Genomic DNA, 19,620 nt, shown 5'->3' with positions numbered 1-19,620 from the left:
AGTGCAGCGCATAGATATCTGAACCTGTTTTCAGTGACAAGTCTACCCATAGCAACATGGAGTATAGCACAGGCTAGTTTATTCTGGTTCCTGAGTATATGTGAAGAGGTATTTTTTTTTGTACAAAAACTGGCACTAAAAAGAATCCAAACGGAACTGCATAGTCCTAAGGCAATATTCTTTGTTGGCAGTTTCAATGCAAAATTAACTAGCAAAGATGAAAGATTCCCAGACCGCAGGAATTTTTTTTCTCATACTCACATATCCTAAGAAGGCCAAACAATGCTCCGATATTACATTGGTCTATTGATACACATAAATGTCCTTCCCCTCAAATTCCTATGCCCTGTAAAAACATAATTGAATTGAAGATTTCAGTTTGATCCCAATCCATCCAGGCCATACATGGTAGGAAACACAGGATGCAGCATCTATAGAAGACCAGTTGGGTAGCGAGAACCATGTTTCACCATTCCTGCAAATAGCTTTGCACTATCCTTTCCGCTGGAGAGTTCCCTCACGCTCTCTTCTGTGTTAAGAAAGTCTTTTGGATCATTTTGCCCACAGCAGGCTTAGCTGTAAGAATCCAATGCAATTCATATTATCATCCAAACACAGAACAGAATTCACCTGAGTCTTTCCTAAATAGCACCTTTAAAACAGGCACCAAATGAATATGTATGATGAAAACCCATGACACTGAAGACACATAATGTATTAATTGAAATTTAAAAGTACATAGAACAAATATTTCTTTTTACACATACACACATAAAATAGAAAACTAAAAATATAATTCATAGTACTAGATCATCACAGGTAGTAAAATAAAAAGTGCTACAGAAATGCATTACGTAGTCCTCTGAATAAAAAAAGCTTTAAAAGTCAGCAATTGCATTGCATTTAACTTATTTTGTTAATTTCTGGAAGAAATACTGACTACTTATTTTCCTGAAGTGGTTGAATACAGAAATTAATTTACTTTTAAACTCAAAGAACTTCTGATGTGATAACTTCTTTTTTATGCAGCAAGATACAACAGCATGGAAAAGCTGAGTAGGAAAAGTGAAGACCTTGTGACTCAGAAATACTCTCCATCATGAATTATGTTTCTGCCCTATTATTTAATGGGAAGGCATATATACTTAATAATAAATAAAAAGCAGTAAACACCACATTATACCCCAGAGATGACATACAGGAAAACAGATCAGGCAAAGCTAACGAGACCTGAAGAGGCTTTCTCCAACTTGTGGGATCAAGCCTCCAATAACACTGACAGTCAATACAAAAGCTTCAAATGTATCCAGAACATTGTTATTTCAAAATAACATACTTCATTTAGTAGTCTTCAGACTTGAAATGCCTTTCTTTTCTCCATGACAAGAACTTAACTTTTTTCAGTGTACAAAGTGTTTCTCCTGAATTAGAGATTCCAAAAGACAGCGGATTTGGATTACAATGATCTTAGTTTTCCACAAAAGGAAGAAATCTCACATTTGACCTTTTTTATCCAGTAAAAAGTCTAGCGCCAAGTTTCAGTAGCGTCATGCAATCCAAGTAGCATCCAAGTCATGCAAACTTGGACAGCAATGGTTTTCAAGAGGCTCAAAATTGAACCAATGAAATAGTCTGTTTTATTTTAGCTTAGCTGCCCTGATTAAATGGGTTAAAGTCATCACACCATGTCACTGAAAGTTTGTGTTCCAGCTGGTTACAGCTGTCCAAAATATCAACAAAGCTTTCAGCATCCACTGCTGATGCTTTTAACCTTCAGAACGACCACATATCAAATACAGCACAACTAAACAGAAGTTTCAGGCAAATCATCCATTTCTTCAAACGTATTCAGGGTGTTTTTGCTATTAGTTCTTGAATTATCTTGAACTTTGCTTGGATCTGCAAAAAAATGCATTATAAACAAAACAGGATATGGTAGAAACTGTATATGCAAGATCAAATTTTTGCACGTCTATTTTTTGTTTAAAACACATGCATTTATTTAAACAGCAAATTGTCAGTTTACTACCATATCTTAGACAGAAATTTTTGTCTGCCCCTTTTCATTACTACTGAGATCATTTACTAAAGCAATATAAATGCTAATTGACTCAAGAACAAACTTCAGAACAAGTCTCCCAGATCCTCATACGCCCCTATCGTAAACTGACGCCTGCTGCCAGAAGGACATCTGACACCTCAAAGTTAGGTCATTTCTCTATTACACTTCCAACACTGTCAGCAGATGGGTATCTTGAATTTCCTGGTCAACATTCACGAGGGGCAGTTTGTCATCCAATATATATCGCAAAACAAACATGAATGTTCCAGGGTTAAAAACAGCAGACTATAGTATTGTCAGATAGAATCAGTCCAATTTCTTGCCAAATTTTGCAATCCTACATGTAACTATTTAAGGACTAGAAGTACTTTATGACAACTTTTTCAAAATAATATTTTCTGTCTATTAGTATGTTCTCCAGCCTTATACCATTCAATGCCATAAGAGAATGTAAAACTTAGATCAACCATAACTTCTTAGAGGGAAAATAAAGAAAAGGTAAAACCACCATGTTTTGATGCCGAGGTGTAAATAATCAGAGTTTGTAACCAACCCTCTCTCCAAATCTTTAAAAATAATTTAACACCCCTACCGTATTAGCCATGAGTTTCCCTAGCACTAAAGTGTGGTTGAATATCTAGCTTATGAGAGTTTATATTTTTAAAGGTATAAAACTATATCAAAGCATTTCTAAGAAAAAAATGATTTCACAAATATGGTGGTGTAAAATTCTGTAGTACCTGTTGGCCCTGGATCTTCATTAATAAATGAAACATGTGTTTTCCACTCGGTCCATTTCACTTCATTAATCCTGTTTATATCATATATAAGTTGTGTTATTAGAATACATTATCTCCCAGCTACATAGCTGCAGCTCCCCTTTTATTTCTTTATTCCTTCTTGGGATTGTCATACTTTACCATCAACACCTGCTTTGCTAGTACTAAAAGGCTGAATGTCTTTTGCAGTGTTATGTACTATATGAAGATGAGAATAATACTAAGACTACTTCATAATGTGTGAAATTATAAGTACAGTCTTGAAACTCACCTTAAATATTTAAGTATTTTTCATAAAACAGCATAGTAGTATTTTCTTTAATATGGTAATCATCAATTAGCAATTTAAATATAATTACTTTTAAGCTAACATTCAAAGGAGATTGTGACAAAGTACATTTACTGCAAGCAGACTTCATACTTGTACATTAAAAACATATGAAGTTGAAAATCTGTTTTCTTACCAAAAATTGTCTACCTAAAAAAACCTATACATCTTGCCTTTTTTTAAACAATTAGTTATAACTGAAAAAAACAAATGGGATTTTTGTACACCTAATATAATTTGTAGAGATGTAGAAATATTTTAAAGAGGCTTTTGAGGAGAAATAACCTTGAAGAAACATACAGAGCAGAATTGATAGCACAGTATTCTAGCTTTGCTTTACCTTAAACACACCCTGGTGTCATTTTCAGCCACTTTACACCGTTCTCCCAGTTGGAATTTTTTCCTCAAACATTTTGGTAAGAATTTTTCAAATTCCAGAATAGTTCTGGCTCTCTATTAACAACAAATAGTAACACAAGTGTGGTTAACCATATTCAAAATTGTCTGATTTCATAGCATATACAGTTTGCAGGCTCCATGTTTCATTAAAACATGCTATGCCTCCATCTGCCATCCATAACCAACACTGATTCCAGCAATAGTAAATAATATGGCATGCCACTTATTTGGCATGTGCAAATAGGGAGTCCATAGCTTTCTCCAGTTAGCCCCACCACAGAAGGCATACTCAGAGAAGAATCAAGAAATCTCACTCTAGACTTAGTGTTTAGGGTTTAATGCTAAACACCTTCATGCAACACCCCGCCACAGGGATATATGTAACTTGTAGTAGGATGCTGCCCACCACAGAAGGCAACTCCAATCCTAATCATGACTGTGTTCTCGACGACAGCTTGAGACTCAGAGCTGTATAGCCTTGGTAAAAGACGAGGCTCAGATAAGGTATGAGAAGCTGGAATGAACTCATACATTGCTCAAACTTAAGGGATGGAATAGCAGAACCTGCTGTGTTACAGATTTCCGGGCAGATAATGAAACACACCTTCCTCCTGACATATCAAGGGGAATGAAAGTCATAAAGGTATGTGGCAGTGCATGAGGTTGAAAATCTGAGCCATAAGATTACCTTTAAGGTAGTTGTTAATTCTGAAGTTATTACAATACTAGAATTACTTATTTCCATTATTTGTACACATATACAAATGGGGATTATCATTGTTCATACCTAACCCCTTCTGTCAGCATGAGAAGTTACCATAGGTAGAGCTCAAAAGATTTTAGCCAATGCATCTATACTTCACTAAGCAAACTACCTCACAAACAAACCTGGAGTTTCCAGATGTGCTCACTCTCTTTAGAAATATCTTCCACTGTTTCTCCCATTAATGCAATCAGCATGTTCAAGAGAAGAACAAAAGTCAACACAACATAAGTTATGAGGAGTAGAAGAAATAGCACAGGATACTTTGAATTTTGCTGGATCTCCAGATCACCCAGTCCCAGGGTGAGCTTAAAAAGATCCATCAGAACAGGTCCCAGACTGCTGTTGGAATGGCATTCACTGCCATCTTGGCAAGTTTCAATCAATGCAGCAAGAGCTGAGAAGAAAGTACGAGAAAATTTTAATCACAATAATGCTTTACGTATACATGGCATTTTATCCTAAAGAATTCAAAATGCACTGCTTAATAAAGAGCTAGAGCTCCCCAGCAACATACACAGCAGCAGCTAGATGACAGATTACCAGGAAGCAGAAAGAGCCCACATCCAAATGAAATTGCAGGCAATTGAGCAAGAGCCAAATTACTTATCTGTTCAGATAGTCTCTAGACAGTTTAAATCTCTAAACTTGGCTTTTTAATATCCAGAAGAAACCCCAACGTGAGCTCTCATCATGACAATAGGGTTCTTAATCATAATAATGCTAAAATTTTTACTCACACAGAGCATCAGTGCTTTTCTCCAGTAATATTTACCTACGCCAAATCCCAGCAAAAACACGATATAGACAACTAAAAATTTTATCACATCTTGCAGGATGACCTAAAAATTAAATCAAATATTCATCAGAAATGAAAATTGAGAACTAGTTTTATGCTTATGAATTCTGCAGGAATACAGGTGTGGTACACACTAAAGTGTCAGATTGCTTTCATTAAGCAAACTGGTTGTAGTCTCAGTGAGAAACCAAGGGGAGATTTAGGTCTGATTTTTTAATCTCATGACTGAGAGCCTGGTGTGTTGTGTACTTCCAAGGGTAACTAACTCTGTACAATATAGGCATTACAGCATATGATGCAATTAAATAGCAGAACTACATTAGCTGAAGAAAACACAAGTTACTTACATATTTAATATAATAAAATGTTAATTTTAAGATATAAACTAGTTTCTGCCATTGAAGTTATATAGTGCATTCTGCTGAAATAATATGTGCTGAAGATAAGAAATTTCAATATGAACTATAAAATACATCTAAAATGCTGAATATGCTTGACTGGGATTGTATCATAATAAGCAAGCATCGTAACAAGACAGGTAAAACAAAACAAAATAAACTTGCCTTTTGAATCATAACACTGTAAATGCCCATGGACTGGAAACCTCTGGTGAAATAGAGCATATTAGCCCATCCTAGGGCCATTGCCAAAACAAGACACACGAGGTGTTCTTTGTAGGAAAACAAGTACAAAAAGACAGAGAAGATCACAAGCAAAGCTTGTATAAAACTGTTAAAAAACAAACACATGTATGTAAAAGGGAAATTACTAGCACAAAACCAACAACATAACGGAAAAATATGAAAACAAGACTTCTTTGTGTCTTATGCTCAATTCTAATTTCATACAGCATTCTATTCTCCCCTATGAACATTACTGTTATAGTTTAACAATAAAATAGATGAGTACAGGTAGTATAAGTATATTAACAAATTAGGATTATATTTATTAAAGCTTACTTTAAGTGAACTACTCTCCCCAAAATAGCTGTTCAGTGCCGATTTTGCTGACAAAGACATTAAGAATTCTTAATAGTATCTTTGAAGCCATTTAATTCAAGCTTTAGCTTAATGAATTGTTAGAATCATTACAGGTTTTCCATGAATGAGGAAGACACTAGTAGAATGTGTGATGTGCTGTGATAGGATGTAGACCAGATTCTCAGCAGCACAAGATTGGTATCAGTGTGGTTATAGGAGGAGGAAGAAAAGTAGAGTTAAGCCACCTCTCTTTTTATTGATCCTACAATCATATGCTAGAAATGAGAGGGAATTATCTGTGCTTTATCTAGGCCAGCTGATGGGATGCTTCCATCAGCCATCTGCACCAGCTTTATGCTATTTTTCCTTCCTGAAGAAGTCAGGAGAAGTGTGAAACTATATCTGGTTTATTAACCAGGTTTCTTAAACACATTTCTCTATATAGAGCTCTAAAGAGATACAGCATCAGGAGAAGCTAAAGACAGTACTGTACTTTGGAAAAAATCCAGTCCGTACACATCAACTCCCAGCATTGTTACCAACCTGTGCAACCGTTAGTGTGTGTTACAGAAAAGCTGCATGTAAGATTACATCCATCCCCCTAAAAACTGATAATCTAGAGAAAAACTGAGCATCTGCTACAGGAGTACATTCTCTGTGACCATGAGATAGACAAGCATTTTATACATGGTATAAAATATATGCATGACAGACTTACAATGCAAAATGGAACCACGCATCAGAGAGAATTGACTGCAGGTCTGAGGGCCTAAGCAGAAAGATGGCTACACTCTATGTAGACAGATATATAAAATACAGAAATGGTAGTAAGAGAAAGCAGGCCTCAAAACTGATTTTTCAGAATAATTTAATTGAAGTTGGTCTTCTAAAAAAATCAGTCTACTGATGAAACGTAACTTCTAGAATTAAAAATCTTTTTATAGGGCTGTAACTTCAAAGTTTAAATTTCTGTCATCTCTGGCATAATTTAACAGTTAGTTACTGTTTTTAATTACTTATAGTATATGGTAAAAATTATACCCTGGTTTTTTTTCCCATTACAAGTTCTAATTCAACAGTGTCCTTAAAGCCAGTAATTTGATAACATTGAAAGGAAAACACCCTCATATTTGCTTCACAGAGCAATACAGTTATATTCAAATATATATTCTCGGTCATTCTGAATAAGTGATGTATTGTGCCAAAGACTTTTAGACATTATGCATATAAAGATATTCCAAACATATTTCCAGATCATTATCAGTGTATTCATAAATCTAGAGTTCTTTACCTATTTTGTTATGTATTTGTTATTAAAAAGTCTTACCTCTTTTATGGCTAAAAATATTGCTCCTAACATAACCATCACCTGTCCTGATAACTGCAGCCATCCCACACCACGTGTTAGAGCTAGTGGATAAGGTGGAGCCTGTAAGACAGGTCCAAAATGAAAGACTGAGTTCCATACCTGAAAGGTAAAAGGCAAAGTAACAGGAAGCCTCATATATGTAGCTCTCTGGGGACCTAATTTCTTCCCTTTCACTGAGATTTTCTTCATGGTAGATATACAGAATCAGCCCCCTAACATGTATATTTGAAATGCCAGAAGTTTCTTTCTTAAAAGAAAACCAAAATATCCTCCCCACGCTTTTAGAAATTTAACTACCTGTCTTTGTATTATGTATTTGTATTTTGGGTCACTTTCACAAAATGCTAATCTCCTCTATTACTGCTGCTCTTGCTTCCAGATACAAAGACCTGATGTGGGAGAACCTGATCTCACTACAGCCAGATATTCTGATATCTATGTTTGGTTTAGCATTTTAAATACAATTCAGGAAATACTATTACTATTTAAAGCAGTAAATTTGCTGAGATTAAGTTGCTGTACTCACTTCATTTTCATTAGGCCTGTGGTAGGAAACTAACGTTAGGGTTACATTGTATAGGAAATAAAAACAACATGACATAAAAAACATGTGTCTTGCAAACTTTTTCCATTTCATTCGCAGGAGTGAATTCAGAGGCTCCAAAGTCAGCATTTCATGACGATTCTGTAGGGAAGAAAACAATTAAGGTTTGAACTTGCCACCCGTAAGGAAACGGAGATCATTTCAGGCATGTATTTTCTGTATGTCATTCAGTATCTGTCCTTGCTGATCTAGAAACACACCTACGCTCAGACCCTAACACATCACATATGTCAGACCCTAACCTGACAGGATACAATGGGACAACTCCGATTCATGCTGGGATAACCTGCCATACTCTGGTAAATTATGATTGAGCTAAAACTGTAATGTGAACTTCTGGTCTTGCTTCCTACAGAAGTTTTATGGCAGTATTTGAATTTAGCAAATGTAAAATTCTGGCTTTGAAAAGCTAACATCCTATGATAAGGTCCTTCCTAAATGCCTAAAATACATACCTGTTAAGTAAAGTTTATAACTTTAGGCAGAGTACTCTCATAAAGTATTTCTCTTTGCTTGCCCTGTTCTCATGCACTATCTTAGGCAGCTACTAGTGGCCACTCCACGGAGACTAGACACTAGCTTTGGTCTGACCAGGTGGGCCATATTTATGTTCCTATGCAAGGCAAATTAAGGCTTCAAATGTAGAAAAAACAGTCCCAAAATGCCTAGCCAGTGTTTCAGGAGCTGAATGCATATTCACTGACAGTTGACAATCTACAGAGGTATAAAATTCATCTTGCTCCTGATACAAAACTGAGAACCAAAAATTACTGTTTACTGTTTTACAAGTAATTCAGTCAAATGTATAGGCTAACACATCTGAAATCAATGTACTGCTAGAAAATATATATATATATTTTAGAAATAGGAAACTTACACCAATATTTGTATTATAGACAATAATTTCCAATACTGAATTGTCTGTGGTGGTATCTAGTTCTGTCAGATCGTAAAGAGAAGATTGAACAGGACCATAAGCCCAGTCTGTGAATTTTCTTGAGAGGCTCCTGTTAGGCTTATCTCTTATCTCTCTGCTCAGGATATATTTCAGAATCTAAAACATTAACAGAATCATTTGTAAGCAGATGCATTCTTCATGGGAAAGGAGAAAGCACACATATATACTTGCCAAGACCCCTACCTTTTAACTATCACATTTTCTACAGTAGTGCAATTCAATGTATTTTAATTCTGTTATTCGGTAAGTGGTGTTAGAGATGATAGACCTCTAGGAACCAAATACAGTATTTTAATGCCTCTGGATTTTCTGTCAGAGACATTTTTCTAAAGGATGAAAGCACAATTTGCCACGCGTTCACATTTATATCTTCCTTTATCTTAATCAATTACTGTCTAAATTATCCCATTGGCAATTCTTTACTACAATACAGTTGATTTATGAGAGCCAAATTCTACAGTAGCATAACAGAGCAGTTCTAGTGAGTTTTCTGAAATTATTCAAATACTGTATATTGTAAAAGTGTAGTATTGTAATAAATGCAGAATTTCTGAGTTTCTGTACAACAGAAGGGTTTGCAAGGCTGTTTTTAAACAGCATGTGTATTTTGTACAGAGAGGGGTTGTTAGAGGGAAACCTTGAAGGGTAGAAGCAACATTGCAATAGAAATATTTGTTTGTATTTTGAACAAAATTAGCTCACCAAATACTGATACATAGTACAGCATAACTAGCAGGGAAAACTCCATGTCGGAGCACTAACGTCTGAGTACATAGTTAGCCTTGACTCTTTCTCCGTACTTAATTTCTCTTAGATGCTACTGAAATAATACCCACCTCTAATTTCCCAGTTTTTGCAGCTAATTGTAGCGGTGTCAAACCCTCCTTATTCTTTGTTTTTTCCAAATTTCTGTCTTTACTTTTCAACAAAATCATATCATACATTCTGATTACAAAGTCATTCTGGGTTTTAAAGTCCTCTGCCACAGTAACTAATGCATGGAGGATATTGTTTCCTCTGGAATCCTGAGAAGTAATATTAGTCCTGGTATTGTCCATTAAGAGCTGAATTATGTCTGGTTGATTGGTACATGCAGCTAACGCCAGTGCTGTTTCACCTACAAAATTATAAAATGTAACGTGTTCATGTTTTATTACAAGCATTCAAATCATATTATAAAAAAGAGACTGTGTTAAGCATCTTAATATATGAAAGCACATTTACATATTGATTGTATTGAATTTAGCTCTTGTTTTATAAAAGCTTAATTTGCATGAAAACATTTGGATAAAATCTTCAAAATCAAATTTGTTACATTTTATTTGCCATTCAGCATTTACCATTTTTTTGTAAATGTTTTACAATTATTTCTGAGTGTTTATAATACATTGCACTCTGGCAAGTTACTTTTACAAAAGGTACTGTGCCATTTTTATATCTTGTGATGTCAGTTTCCTAATCTAGGTTTAGCTACAGTAATGATTCACACTTGCCTGTCTTCCATACTGTCTTAATTGTTTGGGTATTCCTTCCTAACTTTTCCAGAGAGATTGCATTTCCACTTACCAAAATAAAAGCCTTCATGCTTATGTTTGGGATTAAAGAAAATACCCTGGGCGTAAGCATTGACATCAGCTCCTTTTTCTATAAGGCTCTGAGTTATTTCATATTGTCTTCTTTCAATGGCAATATTTAGAGCTGTCTGGCCTGAAACAACAGACACAGGTATTTAGTGTTGAATCTCTTGAGCACATTATGAAATGTTAATGTTGTTTCTCTTAAGCACATTATGAAATGTTAATGATGTTTCACAATGGATAGCACCAGTGATAATTAATAAAATTTGTTTTAGGAATTTAAACCATCATTAGAATGTTTGAAGAAAACATTACTTTTATGGATGGTATATTTAACCATATACCTGAAATTGGTATCAGATGGCAATACCTTTATATGCCTCTTCTGTGTATGCTGCATTGATAAGTCTCTCCATAATACCATTTTCTTCTGCAAAGGATAGTAGCGTATTCACTATCTCATTTGTATTTTGGTTGATGTTCAGCAGAGCTTTCATCAGACAAGTTTTGCCAGTATCTGAAGCTGTGAATTTTTTCATCAGATAATCTACAAGAGTGAATTTTGAGATTAGATCATCATTATTTAAAGTGGATGGAAAATAATTCTAATCTTTTGTTTATTAGGGGTAGAACCTGAGGGATATATATGACCATAAATTATTTGGCAACCAATTACTCCATCGTACTCACTTTGTATTTGAGCTATGTATACTTGGTGAGACGATGCATGCAGAGATGTGGTACTAATTAATAAGGTAGCCAATGCACTCGGTTTCTCTTTCGGACGTCCTACTGCCGTGATAACTCCAGACAGACCCAGAACCCTTTCCTAATTTCTCTGCCCATTCTACCATGCTGCACAGGCCACAAGCCCTGTCTATACTGCAATCTGTCTGCAGTTTGAAGAGAGACATCAGCTTTGAGTCTCGTGCTGCAGAAGGCTAGCTTAGGTATGGCTATGGGAACACAGTGCAGATAGACCCTCCGTGTATCATAAGTAGGAGAAAAATACTCTCCAGTGTTGTCTCAGAGGCAGCAAGGAGGTTGCTGATTGAATACCTTAAGCTTTCATTTAGAAATAGGAAATATGACATACATTACATTGCAAACAAGTGGCTGCAAATTCACAGGCAAGTAGCTGTTGCACAGAGGTACTTCCCGGTTTTAGACTACACGTATGCTGCCAGAGAGCTAACAATCTTCCTTCTAGCAACTCCATAGCTTACCTGGCACAGTCATGTTTGTACATGCATTTGATCGTTCCTTCAGCTCTGCAAGCAGACATTGCAATTCTTCTATATTCCCCTCAGATACTGCCCGAAATATGTATCTTTTCAGCTTCTTCCGAGCACTGGTCTGCTCAGGTCCTTGTGATATGTTAGCACTGAATTATAAGAAATAATAATGAAATCACTGATTCAATGTACTGTGTTTTATTTTACTTTCTACACAAAAGGAAAAAGAAATACAATTATTTGCCCCAGACTACATATGCTTGCCCTGCTTCCATACATATCTTGGCATGGATCTCAAAATATTTCTGCAGATTGCTTATTTGCAGATAAATGGCTATTGATTGATAGGGTTTTTATAATAAAAATATACATTTTCCAAGTGATTTGTTTTGCATTTTTCCCAGTTTATCCATTCTTCTAAAACAAAGGCTAAGAAATACTTCTCTGATCTGTCCGCAACTCGTTGACTTCAGTGCCTGAAGTTCCCTGATGCTGCACTCCAGCTGCACCCATCCTACTCAGAGCAGAAGATAATTTTTAACCTCGCATCTTCTTACACAACTTTCCTCATTATACATTATTCTGGAATAAGAATGATTTCATATTTCCCTCCCCAATCAGAAATACTCCTAACTGATGCCTAGTTGTGCATGGTGTATAGGTCCTGTGTTGTCATCTACGAAACAGACATTATACATGAAGAATCCACACGCTAAATACGAGACTTGAGAAAAGCAGAGGTTAGAGATTTTTATATCAAATTTTAATTATTGAAGAATCAGAAATGCATGCACTCATATGAACTGATTTCTAAAACATGGCAGGCAAAATAGGTAATATCTACCCTATCATAGACTTAATCCATTGAAAATGTATTAAGAAATACTTCATGTCTCCACTCACCAACAACTGTCTACATTAGGGCTATATTCAGTCGCATCATCCTGAAGAGACTGTGGGGAATCCATATCTTCCCCATTTCCAGATGCACTACAGAAAACAGAAAAGCATAAGTGTAAGTCAGGAAGATACTGGAATACATTTTAGCAAATTGTATGAAGAGTCAGTCAATACTAGGAAGCAGTATCTACAACAGAGCTGAAATCAGTCTAATTTGACATTGTGCTTTTTAATTCTATCATTTTATCTCCTCTATGAATTTTAAAGTGAGTGGTAAAAATGAAGAGACCCACAGGATTTTATTATCTTTTAAAAAATTGTTAGGAAAGCAACCTGTTTTGTGTTTTACTATGTTATTTCATCACAGATCCTGAAACTGTGGGAAGTTTTTTCTTTTTTTTTTTAATGTTCACTGCTTTTTATGCATCGTGCTTGAAGCTTACATTCTTCTTTTTCACATGCTTAATTTGTCATCTGCCACAAAACAAGTGCTAAATCAGTAACAGTACATGGGTTGCAAGCACACAATGAAAGTAATTTACCTAAAGATTTACTACACAGTACACTGTAGGCAACTCAAGAGCATTTTGCAGCTGACTTGAATGGAAGCTTCAGCTAAAAGAAATTGACGACTGGGCCCTAAATACATATTTAGGTAATCAATTTAAAGGATTTAAATAGCATTGGTATTTTGTAATTGCTGTACATCATTTCCAGACATTCCTAAAAGCAGATCTGACTTACAAATTCATTTATTATAATTTTTGTTACTTGTATTTTTGTTTTCTATAAGGTTCAGATTTGATGAACTACCTCAGGTTAATAACTTAGGGAGCATGAACGATTAGTTATTGACAAAACAGATGTATGGACAGTAATGCAAGGATCCAGTACTGCTCTGCAGATATTCCCTTCCCTTTGAAATAAAGCTGGTTGCTCAGAGTCCATTCTTATTCAGTCCATCACTTCTCTGCAGAAAAGTGTGAGGAATCTGGTGACAAAGCGTATGTGTCTTGCGCACGTCTGTCCCTGAATGAGAGGGAGAAATTTGGATACCTCTCCTCTGAAACCAAAATAAGACTGTCAGCTAATTCCAAAAAGCTGACCACACATCCATCAGACACAAAAACATTTGGCCATTCTGGGCTTATGCTAGATTTGATGCATATTTCCCTTATTCATAATTATTGGCTTTTAGTACCCCACACATTTTTAAAAATTAAGTGCATTCTTCCCAGTCATAATTTTTCTCTATTCATTCAGCATAAATGGCTGCCTTTAAATATTTCAGACTCAGAATTCTAATGTTGTTTGACTGTTAATGAGCAATAGGGGGAAGATGTCAGCACACAGCTGGGAATAGGGTTTGCTAAATTAAGCTGTGGTCCTCACACAGTAGAAAATACACAAATGGGTCTATGGAGTTTGTCCTAACATATCACAAATAAGAAGCCAAGATAAAAAAAAAAAGACATTACTGATTTTAAATTTTTTCAAATCTAAGGCCTGTTTTATTTAGTGTAAATGAGAGCAGTAGATAAACTCAAAGATAAGTCATCTAGCAACAACTGACCTCCAATGGAGTTCTGTCTTTGAAGTGGCCAAAAGCTAAGAAAAGCCATGTGAAATTTAGAAGTCTAAGGAGAAATAAGGAGTAGCTGCTGAAAAGAAAATAAATGTATTTGCAGTATGACTATTGCATATGCATCTATAACTTACCATGGACGAATATTTGAATCCATTGGTTTTGAAAACACAGGGGGAGACGTATTATTTGGAGTTGCATTGCTTTCAAAACCATCAATCTCCAGGAAAAAGTGTGAACTGTTGAACACAATGCATTTAAAAAACATTAGTAAAAAAAGCAAGCTCAACCATAAAATAAGCAAAGCACTACACATATGTACCTAGGACAAGGTTGACAATTTATATTTTCTGGCATTAAACATAATAGGATGCTGGAACAGAGGCTTATCTACTTTCCCCAACCTCCAACACTGTGCCCAGCACTTTCATGCTGGCAGATGGGCAAAAGATCCTGAGATTTTTAGGACACATGACATCAGATCCTGAGATGTCTAAGCAGCTACCCCAGCAGACTAAAAACAGCCTTGCATCCAACTTCTGTGCAAATAGCTAAATGCAACACCAGACATTTATTGAACAGCCATACATGTATGCATACACACACACACATGCTTTTTAACCTGCTGCATTCTAGTCCCTATTTCTCCAGCCAGGAGCCATCAGGATGGTTCATTTAAAACACATCAGCAGTGATAATCATTAAGTCAGAAAGTTTGAAAGGTCACATGTTAAATGACATCAGGCATTTCCACCATCCAGGACTGAATGTGTAATCTTGACAGTCAGTGCATGACATTTAACTATTTCTTTTCCCTATTTATAGGGAAAAGAAATGAAGTTTGAAACAACACAGAAAAGGGAACATGAGAAGAATAGGAAGATTTCACCCTTTAAAATCCTGCAGAGTTGAGAGGGAAAAAAAATCAATGGCTTGGTATTACTAGATCTCATTAAAACATTGCTACATTTCACCAAAGACAGGAATTTCAGTGGTGGATGTAGCGACTCCCACATGGCCTATTGTTCAGAAACTGTCTTACATTTCTAAAATGATCCGGTAGTCATCTGGAAAATGTTTCTAATTCAACTAATATTTATGGTTTAGTCCATAGGACATTTATTCTTTGACAGCATCTCCCCGAAGAATCCTGTTGAATTAAAGTACACATACTGATGCTAAAATGCAGTATGTTATTAGGACACTACTGAACAACCTGTTGATATCTGCTAAAAATAGCATGATCTAATGGCCCTAGTTAATCTCATTTTCCAACGGCTTGGTGATCCAAGTGTTAATTCCCTCTATGTGGTTGTTTAAACATATATGACCTTTTAACATTTGAGATGTGCCTGTGAATGCATTCTAAGCAGGCAGCAAGTAAAATGCCACTTCTGGTTAGCAGGACAGTGTCCCTGAAATTACTTAGGCAAGGGGTGCTTTTCAGAGTACAGGAAAAACCTAGACAGAAACAGGACCATTGCCATCACTTCTACCACACTCACCAGATTCACGGCTGCTGTAAATCACTGTTGCTTCACTGGGGTCTGGGCTTGGCAGAGAGACTAAGAACCAGTGCGAAAAACAGGAGTTCATCCTGCTTTTTTGCATTCCCTGACCATGATGTGCAGGAGCTGTCTCAACAAGCATACAGCTGTTGGAGGTCACAGTGAACCTCCAGAAAACCAGAAGTGCCACACTCTAGGCTTTGCTGTACCATATCACCTGCCCTTGGCTCAGCAACAGTGTGTTCATGCTGAAGATTTTGGCATCCAATAGATGTACAGCAGCTATGAAGTGGGCCCTCTTTTGAAGGCTGGCATACCTAACCTATTCTGGCACGTAGGTTACCTGGGGATACCACAGAGGGAAAAAAAAAAACCCCAAAAAGCCATCATACAAGGCAGGCAGACAATTGCCAACAAATGCCCAAGTGCTTACGTGGCCATGGTGCACACTCTCAAGAACACTGCCCACAGCATAATCAGTCTCTGACAACATTGGCAGAACTCCTCCCAGGCTGCCTGTCAGTTTTCCTGTGCTTAATTATATACTGTTAGTCCACCCAAGTACCAGGACCTTCAAGAAGGGGAAGTCATTGTCTTTTCAGAAAGTGCATATTGCCAATACATTATGTTAAGTGAGAAATGCCACCCATGAAGGAGCACTAGCTGCTTAATGGCACAGTAGAAGGAAGCGTTTTGAACCAACAGAGGTACAGCAGCGTAGAAACATATAATTAATAGAACACGTTAAACCTCTGCATTAAAATTCACGTGATCTTCATTCCTTATATTACAGGAATGTTGTCAGCCACGCCCTGAGCTCTTGGTTGAGAGGTGGGAAAAACCCCCAAGGTTACTGTTACTGATGCCACAAAACTGAATGGGAGATATGAGCTTAAGTAATTATGGGGTAGTGTTTGCCAGTATTTTTAATAACTACACAATCTTTCATGGAATTACCCCCTTTTTGAAGTACTAGGTGCCTTGTGAGCTGTTCAGACACCTCACCTGCCCCTTATACAACCAAAGAGCTTCTCTTTTTGAATTTAATGACAGAAAGACAAATTGGGCCACCCAGACAGTGGGTCTCAAATAACTAATGACACCATTTCTGTGGAAAGTGATTCCTCTGATTATTAAGAATTATAAATGTCAGAACAGCCACAATTGCCTAGGCCTTCAGAGTTTCAAAAATTGTCGTAATAGCTAGTCATTAGCCACAGAGTGAAAAGTTTATAAATGAAAATTCATCCTCACTCTACAGTAACTTAGTTGACTTCAATAGCATATTATCAGGGATGAATTACTGCTTCTATTTCCCCATTCATATTAAATACAAATCCTTAATCCTTATATTAATTCTGTAGCATAAGTTGTGAAAATGAATATTTTATTTTATAAAATAAAATAATGAAGGTCTTGTTAATCCAAATAATGAAAAATAGAGTGAATTCAGGTTTCTGTTTGTGATGGGATTTTTGAAACCTCCTTCTCTCCCAGCCCTCATTTTTTAATTCACCTCTGCCACTCCATAATCTGTCACATTCCCATGTGAGGCTAAGTTTGAAATGCTCCCTTTTTTCAGGCCAGCATCTCTTACATAAAACCTGGTGTACCCTGCCATGTGATCTCTGTAAAAAGATCACTATCTTCTCCTATTGAAACACACACCATCATTAGACCACATTCTTGTAAGCTTATACAGGTATATAGAGTGGATGCAGAAAGCCCAGCTGATAGAAGACACAAACTGAAACGACTGGTGCACGAGTCTGATGACTCTAGGATAGGGGTTAAATATTTGTCCCATTAGGATAAACACATCATATGTCTACCTGACCAGGATACTCTTCCACTTCTAAACTGCATCAGCATATGTTTTTCTGAAGGCACCTGGTGTTCATCAGGTCTCTCTCATTCATATATGCAGCGTGAATAAAGATGTTAGTAATATTTCAGTGCAAATATCTACTAACGGAGATAAAAAGGGAGTTTTAGTGTTTTAGACTGAGCTAAAGTCCTACCTTTTCTTTGTGGGAGTACTTTCAGTCGGCTTTTTCTCTTGCTGGTTTGAAGGGGGAATACCAGACGGATTTGTTTTCTTGCCCATTAGTGGAATAATTTCGTTGTTATCTTTAATCATGTTTCTGCAGTAGGTAGATTCACAGTTACTTAACTCCTGTTCATCTGAAGAAAGTATAGTGACTAAATTGCCTATTTAGAGTCTTTTCACATGTAAGCACACAAATTTTGATTTTTTTTTTTTTTCCCCCAAAGTTTTTCATTTTTCAATTATCAAGCACATACACACCATGTTATGTATCAAGGCTGGAGGGTTATATTCTTAACTCTCTAACCCGTTCTAAGAAAAGTGTGATTAAAAGTGATACCATAAATCCAGGAGAGCCATAAATTCAAGCATGTGCCTAAATTAAACTGAAGGGAGTCTGTCAATCACAATGACAGTATATGTTATTTAGAGAAACAAACAGAGCACAATGACTTTTCTAAGTAGCCCTAAAGTTTGTGCATATTTACAGTTAATCTAAGCAGTCTGCTCTTATCCAAGATAACTTCAGAAGAATGGTAAATTCCAGGAAGATCTGTGCAACAGATAAAATGTGTGAAGGAAGGTTTCAGACATGAAGGGTAGTGAACACAGAAAAAGCCCTGAAACTTTTCACTGCATTAAAATAGCAGAAGCAACAGACAAACTCTGAATACGACACCCAGAGAGCTCAGCTAAACAATCAAGGACTTTGATCAAGGACTTTTGTGTCCTGGTGACACTTCTCAACATTTCCTCAGGGAAAAATAAAAAAAATCATGCCTCTACTGGTTGGGAACAATCACCACCACATGACACAAAAGGATCTTGATGCATGTTATCTTCTTATAAACACCCACAACATGAATTCTGTAAGTAATAATGAATAACTATTTCTCAATATAATACTCAAGGGCATAATTTTAAATCACCAAGGATAATTTGAAAGCAAGAAGGTGAATTTAGGATACTTTAAAATTGACTGAATGTAAAAATAGTTAAGTTTTACACGGTCATGGACCCATTCCCAAGGAAATCAGGGGAGTGCCCTCCATACCCAAGGACAAATGATAAAAATCACTTGCCTGCAAGTTTGAACAAAATGAACTACACATTTTTCCTCTCCTACTTCCACTTTCCTTAATGTGACAAATGTACACACAAACTTTCTATTCCTGTCACAGTGTTGTCAATGTGCCTTAGCACTAGAATGTCTTCATTATGGGAATATCAACATGTAGAAAGCAGATTGTGGAGCGTGTTTGAAAAGACACGACACCTGGTATGAGAGAGGAGACAGGCATATCAAATACATTGATATTTGAATGAAAATCTATTAATGCATAAACGGCAAATGTTTAAGTATGGGAAATTTTCAATCCCAAGTACAGACAACTGAGAATTTACAAGGCCCAAGCACATGTAAGTGCAGCTGTAATTTCTTGTCACTAAATGAAACAGAGCAGAAATCTGAAATATTGGAAAGTACTTCTTACCTTGAAAATGTTGGCTTAAAAAACAAGCATGAAAATAAATTTTTATTGTGTTTTCTAGCATTGGCAGACATGTTCACACTAGTGCAACTCAGAAGTAGCCTAGTTTGAATGCAGTTCTTAAGAATTCATATGTCAACTTCCATAGAAATAATTTATAAAGGGCAAATATTATTTACTTAGTACACTTGCATACAAAGTATACTGTAGCTTTCACTGCAGTAAGTGCACAGAAGA

At 36.2% G+C, this 19,620-nt stretch overlaps 1 protein-coding gene across 2 annotated transcripts; it reads right to left on the bottom strand.

Annotated features, from left to right (window-relative positions):
• Window positions 1–1,804: 1,804 nt before the first annotated feature.
• TRPV3 (transient receptor potential cation channel, subfamily V, member 3) lies at window positions 1,805–17,986 on the bottom strand. Of its 2 annotated transcripts, none has more exons than XM_009579669.1 (17): window positions 17,868–17,986; window positions 14,473–14,577; window positions 12,757–12,843; window positions 11,845–12,002; window positions 10,989–11,165; window positions 10,608–10,748; window positions 9,878–10,158; window positions 8,961–9,137; window positions 8,006–8,164; window positions 7,438–7,539; window positions 6,829–6,902; window positions 5,694–5,859; window positions 5,107–5,173; window positions 4,457–4,728; window positions 3,510–3,622; window positions 2,803–2,873; window positions 1,805–1,899 (listed from the first exon to the last, which is right to left on the bottom strand). In XM_009579669.1, exons 1-17 carry the CDS (start codon window positions 17,984–17,986, stop codon window positions 1,805–1,807), a joined length of 2,364 nt encoding a protein of 787 aa, XP_009577964.1. The 2 variants fall into 2 exon arrangements, with proteins under 2 accessions (XP_009577964.1, XP_009577972.1); XM_009579677.1 differs by having other exon boundaries at window positions 1,805–1,904; window positions 2,796–2,873; window positions 17,868–17,953.
• Window positions 17,987–19,620: the final 1,634 nt, after the last annotated feature.

This window comes from Fulmarus glacialis, unplaced genomic scaffold (assembly GCF_000690835.1).
Source record: "Fulmarus glacialis isolate BGI_N327 unplaced genomic scaffold, ASM69083v1 scaffold27330, whole genome shotgun sequence".
NCBI classification, from domain to species: domain Eukaryota; kingdom Metazoa; phylum Chordata; class Aves; order Procellariiformes; family Procellariidae; genus Fulmarus; species Fulmarus glacialis.
This window is presented reverse-complemented; position numbering and strand designations above follow the sequence as displayed.